The sequence below is a fragment of the Artibeus jamaicensis genome, unplaced genomic scaffold, assembly GCF_021234435.1.
Source record: "Artibeus jamaicensis isolate MK-2021 breed Jamaican fruit bat unplaced genomic scaffold, CSHL_Jam_final scaffold_916, whole genome shotgun sequence".
NCBI lineage: Eukaryota > Metazoa > Chordata > Mammalia > Chiroptera > Phyllostomidae > Artibeus > Artibeus jamaicensis.
Genome location: NW_026522059.1, coordinates 66,389,381 through 66,412,850, shown reverse-complemented (window position 1 = coordinate 66,412,850; position 23,470 = coordinate 66,389,381). Strand labels below are relative to the sequence as shown.

The 23,470-nt window shown below is 40.4% G+C and overlaps 1 protein-coding gene and 1 pseudogene across 3 annotated transcripts in view; both read right to left on the bottom strand.

Annotated features, from left to right (window-relative positions):
* Positions 1-2,068, bottom strand: part of LRRCC1 (leucine rich repeat and coiled-coil centrosomal protein 1) — a 45,011-nt gene extending 42,943 nt beyond the window's left edge. For all 3 annotated transcript variants that reach the window (XM_053660864.1, XM_037137042.2, XM_037137041.2), the window contains exon 1: positions 1,768-2,068. In XM_053660864.1, the coding sequence (XP_053516839.1) occupies positions 1,768-1,856 (89 nt within the window). In that variant the 5' untranslated portion in view covers positions 1,857-2,068. The remainder of the gene's footprint in view (positions 1-1,767) is intronic.
* A 17,373-nt stretch (positions 2,069-19,441) lies between these two features.
* Positions 19,442-20,855, bottom strand: LOC119043144 (BTB/POZ domain-containing protein 10-like; annotated as a pseudogene).
* Between the last annotated feature and the right edge of the window lie 2,615 nt (positions 20,856-23,470).

The following is a 23,470-nucleotide window of genomic DNA, read 5'->3' as shown; positions in this document are numbered from 1 at the left end:
GTAGTAGCCCTGAAATGTTTCATACGGTATAGTGATTTGTATCACAAACCAGTATTTTGGACCATTTACATAAACAAGAAACCCACTCAGCAGAGGCAACTAATCCTAGGCATTTCTAGCTTCTCTATGCAAAATCATCACACCCTGTAAAGGCATCAGTGTAAAGGCCTTGGATCCTAACAGCCCAGCTCAAATCTGCACTCTAACACTTCTTCTACAGTTACCTGAGTAAATGAGTTAACCTCTCTAAGCCTCAGTTTCCTCATCTTATTCAATTCTCAAAATTCTAAAAAGTAGGTATCACAAGAAAACTAAAGTTTACAGAAATTAGGTAACGTGTCCAAGTTATTGTAGTTATTACCTAACTGAGCCAGTAAAAATCCAGATTTGGCTCTGGGGTTTGTAATCCTACTTCACTGGCCAGAATGGCTACTTAACCCAGAGTGCAGCCAATTTCTAAAGAAACCAGTAGGTATTGCTATTTCTACTGGAAAAGTGCCTATCTTCCCTCCTTGACGTTTGAAGTGTACCACCCCTAAATGAACTCATCTTTCATTCTTTCAATTATTGCCATTTAAACCAGAACCTCTCTCAAGAGAACAGTTCCAGGAATACAAACTATTACACATAGTTGAGGAGAGTTGGACAGAGGCACAGTAGGGAACCAGGACACACAATGACATGTCATCTGCTCCATGTTTTGTGTACCCCTGAAGAAAAAGATGCAGCATTTCTACAAGTCAAACTAGCAATCTCTATGACTGAAATTTTCCCAATTATCTAGCATCTGTCATTTACTGAGCTATTATGTAGTCCAGACTTCATGCAATTAAGACGTGCTCCTAATGACAACCATTTGCTTTCTGAAACATCTGAATTTCTGTAAATTAGTATTGTGCAGGTCACATGGCAGAGTACAAAAAGCAGACAGGGAAATTAGAAAAAGGTGTGAACTCAATCGCCCATCGGGTGCATGAGGCTGGAACAGTTATTTATATTCTAAATCTCAGATCTGTCACTTGTAAAATTAACACCTTGCAGAATTGTTGTTGAGGACTGGTGATAATATATGTGACATGAGCACACAGATGGCATTCAGTATATGACAGTTACTATTAAAGAGAAATATTGCTTTGAAAAAAAACCGTCTTCCTGGGGTCTTCTGGCAAAGTTTAGACCAGGATCCAGAGCAAGACGGTTTAGTTATGAGCAGTCAGGCTCTCAAAGAAAAAGCACGTGCAAAGGAACAGAAGAGCAGAGGCTGGACCTGCTGTGATGCAGCCTAGCAAATTAGACTGTCGGTGGGGAAACGGTTAAGAAAGAGATCTGGCTGAACAGTTGGGCAGGGGCCAGTTAGTAACACACAGAAACAGCCAGGTACGCCATGCACAAGACTGGGCTGCACCAAAGAGGGAATCGGTGACCTCAAAAGGGTTAAGCTTAGTACTTGCAAAAAGTATGAGGACACAGCATGGAAGGGCTCTGCAAAGGACAAGCTGGAACCGGGGAAAAAGACCCGAAGCACTGCCAACGAAGGGGGGGGGGGTGAATGTGGCTCCTCAGTTGCCGATGGGGTTAGGGTCTAAGAAGGGCCAGCGCTAGGACAGGCAGGATCAACGGAGATGGGGGACCTGGCAAAGCAGGGAGGACGCCGAGTCTGCCACCCACCACGACGTCTGGGGTCGGAGGGGGCGCGGCCCCCGCACCGCCGCGGACACTTTGGGATTAAGTCCCGGGGCAGACGCCCGTCTCCCGAACGCCCTTCACCTCCGCAGGCCTTTGTCCATGCAGCACAGGTCCCCGTAGCTGCTATCGCCATCCTCCTGCTCCACTTCCGCCTGCCCGGGTGCCTCCATGGACACGGAGCGCTGTTTCAACGCCCTCCCGGCTCCCCGTGAGACCGCCAGGAACACACCACCCGTTGCGGCCTACTGGGCGGGGCCGGGCTTCCTCCAACCGCCCGCCGCACTTTCCCTGCGTGCCGAGCCTGCGCCGCTAATCGGGCGGGAGGAAGTCGCGCCTTCCGCGTCAGAGGCTTCCCTTCTTTTAACGGGGCCGTGGCGCCAAGTCGGGCACTTGACTTAAAGTGAGCAGTTTTTGGTGTGCAGTGTGGAAAACAAATGAGTCCTTTATTTGGTTTTTCTGTGTCATTTTTTTGCGTAGCGGCACTGACGTCTGGAAACGGTTTCACAACAGTTTATATTTGCTTCCTAAAGCCTTACGTAGACAGAAGTTGGCTTCCACTGGCCACGGTTAGTTAACATTGAATATGCCTTCCAATGCCTCGCCTGCCCTCTGCAGCAGGAGTCAGGGAGCCGATTCTTGTCCTGGGAGCTTTCACAGTCAGTGGGAGAAACAGTCAGACGGGGTGAGCACTGATGAGACAATGCAAAGGTAATTAATACTGGTCTCTACCCTGACTGAAGGAACTAAAGTCTTACAAGCCTGACCATGACTCCTTGCTTTCAGTTAAATTACACGAATTTAACCTAACCATCCTTAATGTAAAGAATGTACAATGACATCCTTTCTTAACATCAGTTCTGCAAAATAGTTGTTTTGTCCAATGGTAACAAATGTTTGTGTAAGCATTATTTTACAGGCCCTTCAGTTGGTCCACTGACCATGGAAAACATCTGTGACTACCTGGGAATCAACTTTAGTCTGATGACAATCACGGGACAATTAACCTCATCCTCATTCCCAGCCTTAAACCGATCCGAGGGCCCTGTATAAGCCATTCCCAATATCTCTCAGGGAGTTCAACTTTGCTCTTCTGTCCAACTCCCTTGTGCACAAGCTCTTTTCAATTAACTCTATCTGCTTTGTTACATCCCGTCCTTGCGAGCAAGAAGGGTCAGAGACTGCTGGGTAGTCAGAGGTGTTTTATTGGCCAAAGTTTCAAAGTTTTACCTGCGCAGGGGCGAACTCTCGGGGTGCCTCCGGAGACATACGAGTGCCAAAATGGCTGCAAATGAGAGTCGCGCCTGGCGCTTACAGCCTGGGGTTTTTATTGGGGTGAGCAAGCAAGCAAGCAAATACAGAAGCAGACGTAGCTGTTAGCAATTGGCTATTTTGAGAGGACACACACATATCTCTGCTTACTACAATGGATACTTTTCTGCAAAGACAAGGCCATGACTTGAGGTAAAAATTTTCCCCTAACGGGTGTCCGAGAGATTACTTCAAGGCCAAGAGATTACTTCAAGGCCTTGGCTAAACTCCCTGGAACATCTGCCCACGGCCAGGTGTGGTTTTCTGCCTAAGTCTAAAAATAAACATCTAGTTTAAGCAAACATCTCAGCTCTTCTCCTCACCCCCTAACAGCTTGATCTTGTACGGACTGGAGTGCTCATTTTTATGACATTAAGACTCAAGAACTTGGCACTCAAGGTCAGGTAACATTAGGAAGCATTGAAGCTGACTGCAACTGCTATGGGTAGTAGGGTAGTGTCCTGGAAGGAAGTTACTGATGACTGAGCAGAGTCCCGCTAGGTCAGGGGAGCTCTGACAATGCATGACATTCCAGAAGGAAGAAAATACCTAAAGAAAGTCAAAGAACCTCCTCATTAGATTGCTCTCTGAGTCCAAGTTATGGCTCAACTCTGGAGCCATAACTACTGAAATAATATCTGATATGCCCCCTCAATCAGAAATATTGAAAATATTTACAGGCTTAACTGTTATTAGTTTATTGGTTAGCTGGTAGTGCTCTGCTTCTAAAATCACTACTGGACATTCAGGAATAAATTCAAAAATTGTAAATTTTCTAAGTGTTCTTTATTGTCAATAAACTTTTATTGAATATCTGCTAAGTGCCAGGTACTGTGAGAGGTGCTGGGGCCTTAGGGGTAAGCAATGCAGACATGGCCCTGTCCACAGGCAATTTACTGGCATCAAGAATTTGGAAACAAAACAATGATTACAGATGATAAGTTGGAACAGTTTCAAATACACAAAGTTTGTGAAAAGACATTGAAAGGTTTCTTTCAGGCTCTGTGGAGGAAAAAATGCCAATCAGCCACAAAAATAGGCAATATATAGAGCTTTATTGAGGTAGATGCTCCCGGATGAGGTTCCCTGCTCTTCAGAGGAGATCAGAGAATCTCCTACCCTGAATAGGAGAAATGGTGGGGTTTTATTTCCATAGGCCTCCTGCAGGAGCTGGGGATTGGTCCCCTCTGAACAAAGCCGCGACACAGCATTGGTGGGCCTCGGACTCAGGGTGCTGTGCGGGTGTCCCTTTTGGTAAAGCCCGCCCTTCTGACTCTCTGATTGGACGTCAGCTGGCTTTTCCAGGCGCCATTTTGATCTTTGGCCATCTTGATTTGTAGTCCGGGGGCCATCTTGGCTGTAGTCCAGCTGGGGTTTCCTCCTATCCCTGCCCGCCCTAGCAGACATGAGATACTACTGGGATGTAGATCAGGATACCTACCACAAACTGCATGAAAGAAGGCTTCTGAAGAAGTGAGGTTGACTCTGGGTCTGCAGGATGAAGACTGGAAAAGCAGCTGGTTGAAAACATGCTCTTTCAAGGCTGAGGGATGGGAGAGGATGTGGAACAGAGACAAGGCCATGATGCCACTTAAGGACAAAAGTGGGTAGGGGGAGAGTGGCATACAAGGTTGGTGAGCTTCCCAGGGTCCTATCATGAAAGGTCTTGGATTGAGTCTAGGGCAGGTGGGCAGCTAAGAATTATTGTAAGCACACTAATATTGTGATTGCATTTACATTTGTAACAGATAATTGTCACCCTTGCAGTATGATTAGATCTTGTGAAGTTTCTAACTATTCTCAACTTGCTCAAATCATTGGACTAAAAATGTTCACCAAGGAATAACTGAAATCAGTGTATAGGAATAGTGGCTTTGGCGGTCTAACTTAGATCTAGTGAGTGACAGGCCTTGGCTGGTGTAGTTCAGTGAACTGCTATTCCCAGTCAGGGCACCTGCCTGGGTTGTGGGCCAGGTCCCCAGTAGGGGGTGCATGAGAGGCAACCACACATTGATATTTCTCTCCCTCTCTTTCTCCTTTCCTTCCTCTCTCTTTAAATATAAATTAAAATCTAAAAAAAATTTATTAGAGCTAGTGAAGGACAAAGAAGCTCCCAAAATAAAACAATCAAAGGAAAATTTGGAAGAGGAATATGTATGAATATATAAATATACAAAGCATGTATAAGTATGTATAAATGTGTGTGTGTATATATATATACACACACATAAACACCACAGCTAAATGCTAATGGTCAATGTGACCTTTATTATAATTATTTTATTTTCCTAATATTACTTTATCTTCAATTGACATTTCGTTAGAATTATAAGATTCAGAATGAGTTAAAATTGCATGGCTTTGCCTACTTCTTGTCATTTCTTTTATATTGTGGATAATATAATATTTTTCTCTGCTATGAATCTATAGTAATGTGGCCTTTATCATTGGAGTCTTACTTTGGTCTAAGTGAAAAACCCAAGCAGTAGGAATATATCGTATAACTTCATAGAATTTTTAGGGTTTTTAGAATTTTACATCTTAGTGATCATATATTTGGTGGATTTCACACTGTGTTTTGTTGAATCTTAAGTAGTTCCTTGAGGGTATCTCACAGTTTACTGGGAGGAAGATGAGGGTTCAAGCCGACACTACTGTGCCTCCCCCTCCCCAGGCAGGAGAAGCCCTGCTTACCTGTTCACCTTTCAAGCAACATTTTCTTTGAAGAGAGTTTTATGCTGTTACAAAGTTGGAAACACTCTGATCTCATCTATATACCCGTTTTCATGAAGGACACCGAGAGCAAGGTTGTAAAAGGATTTCCCAGGCTTTTCCCAGTCATCTAGTGTAAGCAGCTCTCTAATTTCATGCCCCACAGGTATGCTGATACGAAATGAATTTATCTGGGTTGTTTTATTGAGAAAATCCAACCATTTCAAAAAGAAACAGAATTTCCAGAGGAAACTGGAATTATGAGTTGATAATAGGCCCATGGGGAAGAGGGGAACATTGCACCAGTATGTAATAAAATAGTCTTGTTTCAACTGTGCTGCTCTGTTTAGCTCTATGTTTATATATAATAGCCTCTACTATAGTCCCTTAGAGATAAATAAATGTCCAATGAAAACTTTTTGGCTCTTTTAGAAGCATTTAGAAGGAAGCTGCACAGGAATTAGTAGAAAAGAAGTAGCAAAATATTTTTCAGTTAAGAATTGACAGAATCAACTGCAACCCCCATTGACTACTGTATGTCATTTTATAGTCATAATGCAAAGATAAGGATATGGATGACATTTTCAGGTTAATAAGACATAAATTTAAATGCTGTTATAACAGAATGGTTAAGAGCACCGTGAAAGGTCAGCAGAGGCAACCTGTGGGCACGATTATTAACCACTGTACTTAACCACCAGTAGGATGTGGGAATAAAGCAGTTAGACTAGTTGTGGGCTGTGGGGCTGAAAAAGGGTTTGGGGGCTTCTCTGCTGTGTCAGGTATTATTACTTCAGCCACTGGAATGCTGGACTGGCTAGGAGGGATAGGGGACTTAGGATAGTAATAGTAGAAAAATATTTCAATGGACTGGTGTGTGTGACTGAGATTTAGCATTTATGAGAATAAAGACTCTCTCTTTCAAGAATATGGTGCTAGAAATTTACCTCAATCTCCCAGATTTGTTTCTTAACTCTCTGCTCTTGCCCATTTGTGCAGTTTGGGCACTCATGCAAAATTTTATATAGATTTACTCTTTGGATTTGGATATCACTGTGGCTCCTGATCTTATCTTGCTCTCCCCCACATTTACTGATATTTCAGCCTTTGGTGTATCAGCTCTCTTTGCTCTTCCTTGTGACAGACCTCAGTTTATTGTTGTTGATCACTTTGCTGCTAAAGTTTTGATGTTTCAAAGGATGCTATCGCACTATACAATATAACTTAACAAAGGTACAGAAATAACATAAGGATCTTAAAAATTTAGAAGGGAGGTGGAAGATGGAGGCCAAGAATGTGGGAGCCAAGTCTATTCGTTCCTGTACCTGACTCGGACACTTAGGTAATTTTCTGAAAAATTAAGTGAACAGTCAACGGAATCTTAGCTGATATGAAGTTTGGAAGCCAAAGAATACAGAAGACTCTAAACAGGCAGCAAGGAAGCTTTATGGGTGGACAGGGAAAATCCCCAGACATGGAGCCAGTAGTCTCACTGCTAGCAGCTCTGTAGTGCCTACAGCTGGGGCACCTACATCTGTCAGAGATTGTAGCTTAGCAGCCCCCTCCCCTCCCAGGACAGGGAATCCCCAGACCTAGGCCAGGAGTGACTTGGATATAAAAAGTCATTGGGAAGAACTAGGCTGCACACACACACAGCTAGCTGCACACTTGTAGCTGCAGCAGGAGAGTGCCAACCAGGAGAGTGCCTGAGAGTGAGAGAGATACTATCTGTACCTGGATGTGGTGGAGGAGGAGGGCCACAGCTAGCCATGACAGTGAAAGACTCTTGAATTTTGGAGAGGTGGTGTCTTGCAGCCTTTCAAGGCCAGGCAGGTTCATACAGGATTTGGGCAGATGGAAGAAAATTTACAGAGCTGTGAGAATGCCTGACACACCTTTGTTCAAGGATGCGAGATCCATGCCTGCCACAAGCCACTTGTTGTGCTGCAGGAAGTCCCAACTCCCTTATATACTAAATGCACACAAAGCCTGCAGGATGATAAGATATTGTATAACAAAGTGTAATTCTGCACATGTGGATCCATTCTCAAGGTTATGGGAATACTGCTTCTCTTAGTTGCCCGGACATCCAGTTGAGGGAGCCTGACTGACTCTATTTACCCTATAGGTGATGTGTATGAGAAGCCAGACAGTAACACGGAGCTACAGTGGGAGCACCCAGAGAGACATTGTTTTAAAGGGGAGCTGAGGCATGCCAGCCCCCAGATTGCGTATGCACAGCTGCCCTGCCAACAAGGAAAAATGATTATGGATGTGATTTTCTCCCACTCCATACATTTGTGTATACTGATCAAAAAGGTGTAGAGTGAAGTGATTTCTTGGCCTCAGCCCAGTGCGGCTGCACAGAATGGAGAGTATAGGCCACTGTATGCTGTGAGGGCAGTGAGTCGGGAGCTGCACACCTGAGATTATTATTATTTTTTTAAAGATTTTATTTATTTATCTTTAGAGGGGAAGGGAAGGAGAGAAGGAGAGAAATATCAATGTGTGGTTGCCTCTCATGAGTCCCCGGCTGGGAACTGGCCCGCAACCCAGGCATGTGCCCTGGCTGGGAATCGAACCACTATCGTGTGGTTCACGGGCCCGCGCTCAATCCACTGAGCTACACCGGTCAGGGCATACCTAAGATTATTTAAAGCCTGACTGAACCACTTTCCTTGGTGACCACAGGGAAGGGAAGATTATACCCAGCCCCCACCTCCTGCAGGAGTGGAGGGTGGGAGGCAGTGGGGAGAAGATGTGCAAAACTAGCTGGGCAGGCTTAACAACCTTGCAAGAAGCATTTCGTCCACAAAAGAAAGAGACCAAGAGGAATGCCTAAAGGGGCCCATTTTGAAATCCTCACAGGGAGACAAAGTACACTGGGTCCTAGGAACCTATTTCACTGAGGCCATCAAAGCAAGAAGCTCAGAATGTGTGCAGAAAGGGGAATTCAGGACTCTGCCCAGCCATGGCTTGCACAGAGTGGCAGGCCATACCAAGCAGGATTGAGCTGACACTTCCCCTGCCCACCTCTGTGAAAAGGACAGCTATTTAATCAGAAACTATACATTATTGAAAATAAACTGCAACAGACCAAGATGGAAGGTGTACAGGCAGGTAGAACACATCCACAATTTTCCTAGATGACAGAACAGTGCCTCCTAGGGGAGACACAGAGGCCCCAGCCTCTCAATCACAACAGACAGTCCCTCTGGAAACAGATGAAGTAGATACAGGTAGTGTTAACAGGAGTTGGATGACCCACCGACAGGATGGGTCGGTTTTTATCGACCTTGAGTTGATAAAAAACCAGAGATGGATCCAGAAGGAAGTCAGAAGGTGAACACCAACAGTTGAAATGAATTTCACCTCGCTCTTCCTCAGAACTTGCATGTTTTCTTCCTTTCATATAGCCTTTTAATATTTTTTCTTTTGCTTCAGTTGCATTCCAACTAACTCATTACTCTTGGTCTTTTATTTTGTATTTTTAAATTCAGATTATATATATATTTAATATTATTGTTATTTCAAATTTCATATTGCACCCTTCCCTGGCCTTACTCCATTTTGCCTTCTGCCTGACCTTTCTCATCATTGTTGTAAACTCTATTTTCTCCCACATTATACTATGTTCCTATTCCTTACTCTTACTCTTACTATTTCTCCTTCATCTATCCTGGTAAAAGCATTCTTCCTTCCTAAGTCAGCTCATATTCTCTCCCCCCCTTACATTAGTCTTATTTCCTTTCCACCTTTATAAAACGTAACTAGTTGGGAAAGGATATCGTGGTCACTGCTGTTCTGCTCCAATAATATTCCTATTTGTTCACTATTTGATTGCAGTTCAAATCTCACAAGATGCCCCCCCAGTCTTACTCCATTTTGCCTTCCACCTGCCTTTGATCAGTTGAGTTAGGAATTTTATTTAAATTTCACCCCTTTTTATCCTGGGTTCTGTTTCTTATGCTTATTAGTTTTCCTTCATCATCTATTAAGAATATTTTTTTCTTTACTGTAGACATCTCACATTCACTCTTCTCCTTTGAATAATATTCTTATATCCTTTCCACCTTTATTAATCTTCACTAGGCTGTCATTATTGACTCTGCTGTGGTTTTTCTGCAATTTTCTCCCAGCTGGTTTAGTAACTTTTTAATTATACTTCAAACTTCATAGTATACTTTTCCCCTTTCTTGCTCCATTTTCCCCATTGCTCTTCCCTGTTTTACTTACATTTTAAATTTTATTCTCTCCCTTTCTTTGCCTCATTTCTCCTCCCAACTCTTATTATTTTTCCTCCCTCTACTCACTCAATATCACTTTCCTTTTTTAGTCATCTCATATATCCTTTTTCCTATCTTATAATATTCTTAGTCTCTATTCACCTTTATTAATCTCTGCCCAATTGCTACTGATATTGCTGGGGTGGTAGGGAGTATTTTTTCTGGTGTGTTTGGTTTTCTGAAAATATTGCTTTGTTAACCAATACCTATACAACAGCACACAAGACATGGCAGCAGTTATGACTACCAGTCATCCAGCTGTGTGGGATAATCCACCAATGAATGAACTGTCAACAAGCAAAGCCCAAGTACAACAAGAGAACTGCACAAGTGAAATAAAGGGGAAACCTAGAGCACCCAGATCAGGATATCAAAGAAACTACACCACTGAGTGACAAAGAACTCCCACTACAGAAGTCCCCCACACAAAAAATGGGCAGGCAAAGCAGAGCATCCTGAGACACAAAAACAAACAAAAAAGTCACCTAAAATTGGGAGACAGAGGAAGAACACCTAATTGAAAGAAATGAAGAAATCCCCAGAAATGGAGCTAAGTAAAATTGAAGCAAGCAATTTATCAGATGTAGAATTCAAAAAATAGTTATAATATGCTCCAGGAACTCAGTCGTAACTACAAGGAACTAAGTGGAAATAACAACAGCATGAAAAGAGAAATAGAAACTATGAACAAAGACCAGGGAGAAATGGAGAGTACAATACCTGAAATGAAAAATACACTAGAAGGAATTAGAAGCAGGCCGGATGAAGCAGAGGACCAAATAGGCGAGCTGGAAGATGTGATAGAAATACACAGGCAGAAAGAAAAAATGCAAAAAGACTCAACATGAATAAAGATAGTTTAAGAGAACTTCAGCAGAACATGAAACATAACAACATCCCACCATAGGAATATGAAAAGAAAAAGAAAAGGAACAAGGGATAGAAAACCTTTTTGAGACTTCTGGCCAAGTTGGAGGCATAGGTAGATATGCTTTCATTCCTCACACAACCAAAAGAAGGAGAATAACACATTTGAAAACAAACAAATCAAAAAACAAGCAAACAACACTGCCAGAAAATTGGACTATATGGAAGCTTTTCAACCAAAGAGTTAAAGAAGAAACATTCATTCAGACTGGTAGGAAGGGGTAAGGTGAGCAGTGGGGGCTAAAAGGACATGTGGCAAGGCAACAGACCAGGAGGGTGAGGAGGGGCCTGGCAGACCTGGTGGTCCCACATTCATGTACACATACATGAGGAACAACTGGGGAGTGAGACAAACCATGAAACCCAGGGTTTCAGCTGGGAAATTTAAACTTAAAAAGTTCTGTATGTAAAAAAAACTGTGGGGGTTGTGGCAATGGGCACAAGTCCCAGATTTACAGGAGAGTTCACTGTAGAGATCCACAGGGTCCTAGAATGTACAGAAATCGACCCACCTGGAAATCAACCCCAGAAATGCCAAATTTGCTTATGGGTAGCAGAAGAAGTGACCGAAGGCAGTGTTCCCTCTGTGACCAATCCCACAGCACAGCAAAGTGGATTGCCCTGCCTTGGCAAATACCTAAAGCTGTGCCCCTTACAACGTAACAGGTACACAGAGACAAACCAATATGGCCCAAATGAAAGAACAGGTCAAATCTCTAGAACAAGAACTAAGCAATGAGGAGATAGCCAACCTATCAGATGCAGAGTTCAAAACACTGATAATCAGGATGCTCACAAAAATGGCTGAGTATAGATGCAAAATAGAAGAAGCAGTGAAGGCTATACAAAGTGAAATAAGGAAGAATATACAGGAAACCAATAGTGAAGGGAAGGAAACCAGGACACAAATCAATGATTTGGAATAAAAGGGAGAACTAAATAGCCAACCAGAACAGAATGAAGAAACAAGAATTCAAAACAATGAGGACGGGCTTATGAATCTACAGGACAACTTTAAACATTCTAACATTCTAATCATAATGATACCAGAAGAAGAGAAAGAGCAAGAAATCGAAAACATTTTTAAAAATATGAAGAACTTCCTCAATCTAGCGAAGGAAATACACTTCCAGGAAGTACAGGAAGCTCACAGACTCCCAAAGAAATTGAACCCAAGCGGGGAACACACCAAGACACATCATAGTTAAATCAGCCAAGATCGAAGGTAAGAAGAGGGTCTTAAAAGCAGCAAGAGAAAAGGAGTTACCTACAAAAGAGTTCCCATAAGACCACCAGCTGATTTGTCAAAAGAAACCTTATAGTCAAAAAGGGTTTGAAAGAAGTATTTAAAATCATGAAAGGCAAGGACCTACATCCAAGATTACTCTATACAGCAGAGTTATCATTTAGAATGGAAAGACAGATAAAGTGCTTCCCAGATAAGGTAAAGTTAAAGGAGTTCATCATCACTAAGCCCTTATTATATGAAAGTTTAAAGGGACATATCTAAGAAAAAGAAGAAGATGATAAGTATAAACAGTAAAATGACAACAAATTCACAACTAGCAACAAGTGAACATTAGTTACAAAACAAAAATAAACTAAGCAAAGAAGTAGAACAGTAACAGTAACACAGAAGTGGAGATCACATGGAGAGTTATCAGCGAAGACAGGAATGGGGAGAATGGAGAAAAGATGCAGGGAATAGGAAGCATAAATGGTAAGTACAAAATAGACAGGGGTAAGTTAAGAATAGTATAGGAAATGAAGAAGCCAAAGAACTTATATGTATGACCCATAGACATAAACTAAGGTGGGGGGAGAATGGTAGGAGGGGATATGTAGGATGGAGGTGAATAAAGGGGAAGACATGGGACAATTGTATTAGCATAATCAATAAAATGCACTTAAAAAAAAAAAGAAAACCTGTTTGAAAAATTAATGACTGAATACTTTCCTAATTTGGTAAGTGGAAAAGTCATACAAATTCAGAAAGCACAGAGGATCCCCAAACAAGATGAACCTAAAGAGACTTATTCCAGAACACATCATAATTTAAATGCCAAATTCAAATGCTATGTTATAGACAAAGAGAGACTTTTAAAGGTGGCAAGGGAGAAACAGCAAGTAACATACAAGGGAGTTCCCAAAAAAAGCTATTAGTGTATTTCTCAACAGAAACACTACAAGCCAGAAGGGCTTGGCAGGACTATTGCGGATAATGAAAAACAAGGACCCATAACCAAGATTATTCTATCCAGCAAGGCTCTCAAATAAAATAGATGGTGAATCAAAGAGCTTCCCAGAGAAAAGAAACCTAAAAGAGTATGTCTCCACAAAGCCACCACTGCAAGAGATGCTAAAGGGACTGTTACATAAAACAAGAAAGAGAGAGAGGGAGAGAGAGTGAGAGCAAGAAAGAGTGAGAGAAACAGAGCAAGAAAGAGAGAGAAACACAGGTAGAGAATATGGCAATGAATAAGTACCTATCAGTAATAACCTTAAATGTAAATGGATTAAATTCTCCAATCAAATGTCATAGAATGGTTGAATGGATGAGAAAATATGAGCTGCACATATACTGCCTACAAAAGACTGACCTCAGAAGAAAAGACTTGCACAGACTGAGAGTGAATGGTTGGGAAAAAAATAGTCCAATGAAATTGACAGGAAGAAAAAGCCAGGATAGTGATACTTATATCAGACAAAATAGACTTAAAAAAAATAGGGCATAAAAATAGGCACAGAAGGACACTTCATAATACTCAAAGGAAGAATCCATATAGGACATAAATATTCTAAACATATATACATCCAACTTACGGGCACCCAAATATATAAGAAAAATCTTGAAGGACTTCAGGAAAGATATAGACAGCAACACACTTACAGCACAGGATTTGAACATCCCAATGATAACAGTGGACATATCTTCCAAACAAAGAATCAACAAAGGTATTGTGGCACTGAATACCACACTAGATCAGATGGACTTAATTGATATATACAGAGCATTTCACCCCAAAGCAGCAAAATACAGATTCTTTTCAAATGCACATGGGACATTTTCAAAGATAGACCACATGGTAAGGCACAAAACAAGCTTCGGAATTCAAGAACATTGAAATTATATCAAGCATTTGCTCAGACAATAAGGGCTTGAAACGGGAAACCAAGCTCAAGGAAATATTCAAAAACACTCAAACTCATGGAGATTGAATAGCATGCTGTTAAACAATGAATGGATTAAGAATGAGATTAAGAAAAAAATCAAAAAGTTTCTGGAAACAAATAAAAATGAACTCACAACAAATCAAAACTTATGGGACATGGTGAAGGGAGTCCTGAGATGGAAAGTCATACAGAGTAATACAGGGTTATCTAAAAAAGATTTTAAAAATTCAAATGAAAAGCCTAACCCTACATCCACAAAAAACAGAGGAACAACAACAGAGACAGCCTAGAGAAAGTGGAAAGAAGAAAATAATCAAGATCAAAGCCAAATTAAATGACAATGAGACTAAAAGAACTATTCAAAGGATCAATAAATATAGGAGATGATTCTTTGAAATGACAAGACTTTAGCCAGACTCATCAAGAAAAAAGGAGAGACCCACATAAATAAAATCAGAAACAAAAGAGCATAAATTACAACCAATACCAAAGAAATATGAAGGAGCATAAGAAACTACTACAAAAAATTATAGGTCAAGATATTTACCAATCTGGGTGAAATAGGCAAATTTCAAGAACAATAATCTTTCAAAACAGAAACAAGAAGAAGAATAAAGCGTGAATAGACTGATAACAGCTAGATAATTGAAGCAGTAATCAAAAAACTCCTGGCACACAAAAGCTCTGGACCAGATGGCTTCACATGAGAATTTTACAAAACATTTAGAGAAGAACTAACTCCTGTTCTACTCAAACTGTTCTAAAATATGCCAGAACAGGGATGCCTCCCAAAGTCTTTTTATGAAGCCAGCGCCATCCTAATTCAAAAACAGATAGAGAAACAACAGTGAGAGAAAACTACAGGACAACATCACTGGTAAATATAGATGCTAAAATCCTCAACAAAATATTTGCAAACCAGATCCAGCAATATATTAAAAAGATCATACAGTATGATCAAGTAGGATTATTCAGGGATGCAATGCTATTACAATATTTGCAAATCAATAAACATGATATATCACATAAACAAAAGGAGAGACTAAAATTATATAACCATATCAATAGATGCTGAAAAAACATTTGAAAAAATCCAGCTATCATTTATTATAAAAACACTCAGCAAAGTGGGAATAGAGGGATCATACCTCAACCTAATAAGGGCCATATACAAGAATCCTATAGCCAATATTATACTCAATGGGCAAAAGCTAAAAGTTTTGCTCCTAAGGTCATGAACAAGACAAGATTGTATGCTTTCATCACTTCTATTGAACATGGTATTGGAAGTTCTAGCCACAGTGATCAGACAAGAAATAGAAATAAAAGGCCTCCAAATTGGAAAGGAGGAATTAAAACTATCATTATTTGCTGATGACATGATAGTGTACATAGAAAACCCCATAAGTTCCTCCAAAAAAAACTAAATTTAGCAAGACAGCAGGATACAAAACCAATATTCAGAAATTGAAGGCATTTTTGTATACCAACAGTGGAATATCAGAAAAAGAAACTAGGAAAATATTCAATTTACTATAGCAACAAGAAAAGTAAGGTACCTAGGAATAAACCTAACCAAGAAGGTAAAAGTACTATATCAGAAAACTACACAACACTGAAGAAAAAAAATCAAGGAAGACACAAACAAATGGAAACATGTACCATGTTCATGGATTGGAAGAATTAACATCATCAAAATGTGTATACTACCCAAACCAATCTATAGATTCAACATAATCACTACGAAAATACCAGTGACATATTTCACAAGTATAGATAAAACATTTCAGAAATTGATACTGAGTCATGAATGACCCCAAATAGCCACAGCAATTTTGAGGGGAAAAAAAAGTAGAAGGGATCACAATACCTGATCAAAACAGTCTGGTAGTGGCATAAGAATAGACTCATGAATCAATGGCATAGAACAGAGAGCCCAGAAATAAACCTATGTGCCTACAGTCAATTAATATTCAATAAAGAGGGCAGAAACATAAAATAGAGTAAATGGTCCTGAATCTGTACAAATACATACAAAAAAATCAACATAGACAACCAACTTTCACCATATACCAAAATAAACTCAAGATGAACGAATGACTTAAAGATAGGTGGTAAGAGCATAAAAGTCCTAGAGACAGTAAAATAGATATCCTACACAGCAATATCTTTGCTGATATGTACCCTAGGGCAAGGGATATAAAGGAAAGAATAAACAAATAGGACTGCATCAACTTCTAAACCTTCTGCATGGTTAAAGAAAACATCAGCAAAATGAAAAGGGAACTAACTGCATGTGAAAATATATTTGCCAATGGTACCTTGGACAAGGGTTTCATCTCCAAAATATATAAAGAACTCCATGACCACACTCCAGGAAGTCCAAAATTCCAGTTAAAAAATGGGCAAAGGACCTGAACAGATACTTCTCCAAGGAGAACATGCAGAGGATCCATAAACATATAAAAGGGTGCTGAGCATCACTAGCCATCAGAGAGATGCAAATTAAACCACAGTGAGATGCCACTTCACACTAGCCAGAAATGCCATCATAAGCAAATCAACAAACAACAAGTGCTGGTGAGACTGTGGAGAAAAGGCAACCCTAATACATTATTGGTAGTAATGCAGACTGGTGCAGCCACTGTGGAAAACAGTATGAAATTTCCCCCCAAAACTAAAAATGGAACTGCCTTTTGACTAGCAATTTTGCTGTTGGGATTATACCCTAAGAATCCTGAAACACCAATTCAAAAGAACCTATGGGCCCCATGTTCATAGAAGCATTATTTATAATAGTCAAATGCTGAAAATAGCCTAAGTTCCCATCAGTAAATGAGTGGATGAAAAAACTGGTACATTTACACAATGGAATACAATGCTGCAGACAGAAAGAAGGAGCTCCTACCCTTTGGGACAGCATAGATGGATCTGGAGAGCATTATGCTAAGTGAAATAAGCCAGGCAGTGAAGGACATATGCCATATGATCTCACCTATAATTGGAACCTAATCAACAAAACAAACAAGCAAGCAAAATAGAACCAGAGACATAGGAATAAAGAGAAAATTGACCATGACCAGAGGGGCAGGGTTAGAGATATAACAGGGAAAAAGGAAAGGGTCATGCCAAGGAACATATATAAAGGACCCATGGACAAAGACAAAGGGGCAGTTGGAATGTACCATATGGGAGGTGAGTAGAGCAAGGAAGAGTAATGTGGGAAAAAATGGAACAACGGTAATTGAACAATAATAAATTCTTTTAAAAATTAAAAAACCAAGCACCCTCAATGAAACTTATGAACAAATTTGTTAGACACTGTTCTGTTAGAGATTATGTCCTTATAAGGTAATGTTGAAGAACAATCAGAATATTTAGTAGGATGCACAGAAAATATACTTGCAAATAAATTTATAGAATATTTTATAGAAAATGCATTAGTGTTATAACATTAATGCATTAGCATGATATTATCATAAAATTTTTAAAACATTTAGAAATATACAAGAAAGGTTTTTGTTACCTTCAGTGGAATTAGACATTTTCTTTTTTTAAATATATTTATTGATTATGCTATTACAGTTGTCCCATTTCCTCCCCTTTATTCCCCTCTGCCCTGAACACCCCCACCCACCCACATATCCCCCCTTTAGTTCATGTCCATGGGTGGTACGTATAAGATCTTTGGGTTCCACATTTCCTATACTATTCTTAACCTCCCCCTGCCTATTTTCTGTCTACCATTTATGTTACTTATTCTCTGTACCTTTTCCACCTCTCTCCCTTTCCCACTCCTGCACATAACCCTCCATGTGATTCTCATATCTGTGATTCTGTTCCTGTTCTAGTTGTTTGCTTAGTTTGTTTTTGTTTTTGCTTTAGGTGTGGTTGTTAATAACTGTGAGGTTTTTTGGTCATTTTATTGTTAATTTTTATCTTCTTTTTCTTAGAAAAGCCACTTTAACATTTCATATAATAAGGGCTTGGTGATGATGAACTGTAACTTGACCTTATCTGGGAAACACTTCCCATTCTAAATGCCCTTCCATTCTAAATGATAGCTTTGCTGGACAGAGTAATCGAAGTTGTAGATCTTTGCCTTTCATGACTTGGAATACTTGTTTCCAGCCCCTTCTTGCCTGCAAAGTTTATTTTGAGAAATCAGCTGACAGTCTTTTAGGCACTCCTTTGTAGGTAACTATCTCCTTTTCTTTTGCTGCTTTTAAGATACTCTCCTTATCTTTAATCTTGGCTAATATAATTATGATGTGCCTTGGTGTGTTCCTTCTTGGGTCCAACTTTTTTGGGTCTCTCTGAGCTTTTTGGACTTCCTAGAAGTCTATTTCCTTTGCCAGGTTAGGGAAGTGTTCCTTTATTATGTTTTCAAATAAGTTTTCAATTTCTTACTCTTGCTCTTCTCCTTTTGGCACCCCTATGATTTGGATATTGGAACATTTAAAGGTGTCCCAGAGGTTCCTAAGCCACTCTTCATTTTTTTTAATTCTTGTTTTCTCATTCTGTTTTTTAACATGAAAATAATAAAATTTTTATTTTGATAAAAATAAGTTTATAATTATTTAGTAAATAAAGAGCAAACACTTAATTTTTCTACCTCTTAACTATTAAGAAAAAATCATTAGTAAATAAATACCTGTGAACAGATTAAGGGTAAGGCAGACTGGATAATAAGCCACCCATGATGTTCACATTCCCTGCATGTGACTCACTCTAAAAGATTAAAAACAGCATTGGAGGTAACTGAACTGTTAAGATATGGACATTGAATCTCATTTTATTCATTCAAATAAGCCCAATGATAAATATTCATTTTTTGCTCATCATGGGCAGTAAATTGTACACATTCTACTGAAGGATTTCTTTTATAGAAGCACTTATTTAAGTTACATTTTGCATCACAACTATAAAAATGGCTTAAACAATACTATTTAGCCATCATTTATAAAGTGCAAGTATGTAATATTCTGCATTTTATCTGGGGTGTGATGAATATCAATCTAGACTGAAAGTGCCCCAGTGGCCAATTTCCACCACTTCTGAAAAGACCTAGTTGTGTGAAAAAAAGACTGTTCCCCCATACAAAGAACCAATTTCACAAACCCACTGGTAAACAAATACATTTATATAATTAGAATCTCAGGAAGCTAGAGTTGTACTCATTTAAAAAACCATTCGGCTATCTTGGTCTTTAAAAAAGGGTACACTGCAATATCCTAAACACTGTTATGTGCATCTCATGATGAAAGGAGTGGCCTTGCAGTGCAGAATAAGAAGAGTGCAGCGTCACTGTGAAGAGTAGCATGCTATGGTTTTGAGGAATATAGGCATCACAGCATAGGATTTTGTGCATCGGGACTGAGGTCATTGTTGCTGGAAGGGGGATAAAATGGGGAGCCTATTCAGCTCATCCACTTGCAGAGTTGGGAGCACGACTACAAGCTGGTCCTGGGGAATGTCTGTGGCAGCTGCTGCAAGGTTGGTGCACTTTTTATGCACTGAAAGTCTACATGCTGACTCTTTCCTTCTTCCTTCTCCCAGGACATTTGAATAAATGGTCTTCGGACATAGTGGTAAATCACTTCTGGGTGGCCCCCAGGCTTTTTCTTTATTTTTTCCTTATCATTATGATAAACTTCTATTCCCAATCTATTCTTCTTATGATCCCACTCTTTCAAAACTGATTTGGCCACATCTCTGTTTTCAATGTACTTGAAAAAATTATATAATTTTGTGCTATAAATAATTTGTGAATATTCTTCTCCTATCTGGGGTGGATACTCTTTATACCAATCAACTACACCATCATTGGTAAGCACCACTATGTGGCATTCTCTTTCCCCACTCTGGGCACTAGCTACCATGAGAGGCAGGATCATTTCTTCCAGATAAAATTTAAACTGTCTATGAGTACCATCATTTGATAATTCATGCATTAGGGCACCAAGATCTCACATTTAATAGTACTATATTCAAGAGATATAAAGAGTCACATGCTTCTCTCAATTCAGAAATAGATATGTCATCAGCATAGCAGATTACTCCTGTTTTATAGTAATCCAGAATAGCTCAAAATACAGTGGAGCCAATTCCCTCTGCCATCTCATACTCTTCCTTCTCATTGGGACGTGTGAAATTATGTTCTTTGCCAGATCCAAACATTTTGCCCAACATTGTATTTGGCTGTACAGTAAAAATGTATTGGTCCACAACATATCTAGTGTTATCCACTATTAGTGTCACTTGTTCTGACATTCTTACATTCCGAGCTCCTTCTTTTATATCTCAATATACAAACAGTATCTCCCCAGATGTATTACAGTTACCATCTGAACTTGACTGACTACTGTTTCTGCTGCTGTTCCCAGCCCTGCTACTGGAACCAACTGGAGAAACTTTTTTATGGTGAGGATTGCTTAGATGAGAGGAACCGTGATCTTTTTCTCATTCAACATGGTGCTGTCATGTAGGAGAAGTAACATTTCTAATACAAGGAGTGAGCTGAGATTCTGTTCTTTCATAAGATGAATCTCATGATCTGTCACTTGACCTTTGTCTATCTCTTGATATTTCATGTGCCCCACTAGCACCATGTGGACTCATGGTGTGGTCAACAACTCCTTTAGCAACACATGAGGGAGTACTTGAATGTTTATAAAGTTTACGAGGTCTACAATGCAATTTCTGATCCCAATTGTTGGGATTACTGGGGTTACTATCATAAGGATGAGGCCATCCTGCCATCCCACTTCAAGCTTTCTCACACTACTGCTCTGAAAGCACACATGTAGCATCCCTAACCTTAGACTTTCACATGGTCCTCAAAGAGTCATGTACTTTGGACACAATTGCTGATAACAACATTAGGAGCTAAATCAAAGCTTTATGTCATTTGTGTAGTGCTTAAATATGCTCAATATATTGTAGGGGTCGGAATAATATCTTTTTCCTCTTCTCTTCTAAGTTCTTAATTGGGATCTCTGTAGTGCTCTGTAAGCATCCATGGAGAGCCTAGGCAAAAGACCAGGCTGGTGACACCCCTGCTTCCTCCTCAACTGGACCTCTCCAGAGGTGTCTGGGGTGACAGCCAACCAGCTACCAGAGCTGCCATGGCAGGTTGAAGGTTGGCTCCTAATCCTCCCTCATTCTGTTCTGGTTGAATGTTTATTTCTTCCTTCTGGTCCAAAGCACTGATTTGAGCCCTGCTTTCCTTCCCATCACTGTTGGTTCCCTGTGTATTTTCCTTTAATTCACTTTTCATAGCCTTCACTCTTTCCTCTATTTTGCAACCATACTAAACCAATTCTGTGAGCACCCTGATTACCAGTGTTTTGAACTATGCATCTGATAAGTTTGCTATCTCTTCATCATTTACTTGTAATTTTTCTGGATCTTTGATCTGTTCTTCCCTGTAGACCTTTTTCTTTTCTTTTTTTTTTTTGTCTTGGCGTGCCAGTTACGTAGTAAGGGGCAGAGCCTTAGGTATTCACCAGGGCTGGGCAATCCACCTCACTGCACTGTGACGCTATATGTGGGGGAGGGGTCTGAGAGGGAACAGTACTGCTTGCTCCACTCTCTACTGTTTTTCAATCACTTCCCCTGCTACCCACAGTCCAAACAGGCCCTTCTGGTGCTGATTCCCAGGTGGGTGGGCTTGTGTACGTTCTAGGACCCTGTGGTTCTCTCCAATGAACTCTCCTGGGAAGCTGGGAGTTTCTCCTGCTGCTGCAATCCCATAGGTTTTTTCAGTCAGAGCTTTTGAGGCTTTATTTTCCTGGACTGGAACCCTGGGTTGCACAGTCTGTTTCACTCCCCAATTGTTCCTCCTGGTTTATCTGCATGTGAATGTGGGACTGCCTACTCTGCCAGCCACCACCTTGCTTGCCCTGGTCCTCTTGCTGCCACCTTGTCTTGAGTCCTCTCCACCTGGCTTCCTGTCTCTGCTCCTCCTACCAGTTTAGATTAATGTTTCTTTTCTAACTCCTTGGTTGTCACACTTCCATACAGTTCAATTTTCTGGCAATTCTGGTTGTTTTATGTTTTTTAATTTGTTGTTGTCCTTCTTTTGGTTGTGCAAGGAGGCACAGTGTGTCTACCTATGCCTCCATCTTGGCTAGAAGTTCCAGATGGGTCAGTGATTACTAAATTTTTACTTGGAACAGTTTCTGAAGAAATTTTGTTTGCCACATCCCTATAGAGGGCGAGTGATTGCTAAGATGTGGCTAAGGGGAAGCAACTGTAATATATCAAGTTTATAATTTATTCATTAGAACCAGTTCTTGACAGAGGAAAGCCATTATCTGACGAAGATAGGCTGGGATGAAGAAATTAGTTTTTAGAAAGTACAAAAGGGTAAGATACATCCTCTAGATGGAGAGGTGACTGGATATTTGGCCCTGGGCTGGGAGAGAGACCATAACAGAAACATTAACTGTTTGTTGGTAGGAAAGAAAATCAAGTTCTCTTTTAGGATTTTATGGAAACAAAACAGTCAGTTGGAGCCTCCATAGACTGTAAGAAACTTTTCCATGTGCTGAAAGAGTAGAAAAGATTTGGTGGCATCAAGTGTATTGACTAATGGATGAGGGTTCTAGAGAAAGCGTCCACATGTCTGCGTGGACCTCTAGAATAAAAGGTGTCAGGACCACGTCAGATAAGGCTGGAACTTCTCTTTCTCCTAGCCCTCTCCAATGAGCCTGCACACCTGAGCCCTTCCTGAATTCCTGGCCCATTGCCTCCACCAAGCTTTGCCTTTGGCTCAGGCTCTCACAGGGAGTTCACTCTCCCAGGGGTGTTTGCAGGATCCTTACAGAGCTGGAGTCCAGCATGAGCAGTACATTTTCCCAACAGGGACAGTCCACACTGGTCAGATCTGATTCTGTCTACCTGCATCTATCTGGAAGCTGTAGTCAGTCCCCTGATCCTGGTGAGCAGGAAGACACCTATGAAGTCAACAGTCACAAATGCCAAATCTGGACCCAGGCAGCAAATTCACAATGGAAATATGAGATTTCCTTGTCAATCTGAGATGAATAGAGCCTATGAAATGCTAGGTATTTGTATGTATTTGTATTCCAACACAGCAACTTTGCAGGTATTTATTGTTATATCCATTGGACAAAAGAGAAAGTGGAGTTCAGAGAGCCTGACTTGTCAGAGATTAGATGTAATGAAAGGTGTCAGTGTTAAAACCCAGCACAGCTAATTCTTTTCCTATATTGCGAAGTCTGCTGATTCTGAATGTCATTTAGTTTTCTGTGTCATTTTGCAGTGACTAAATTTAAAATTGCAATACTTGGCCTCTGAGATTGTTGTTTCCTTAATAAAATATATTTGGCTCTGTGATAGTTAAATTTATC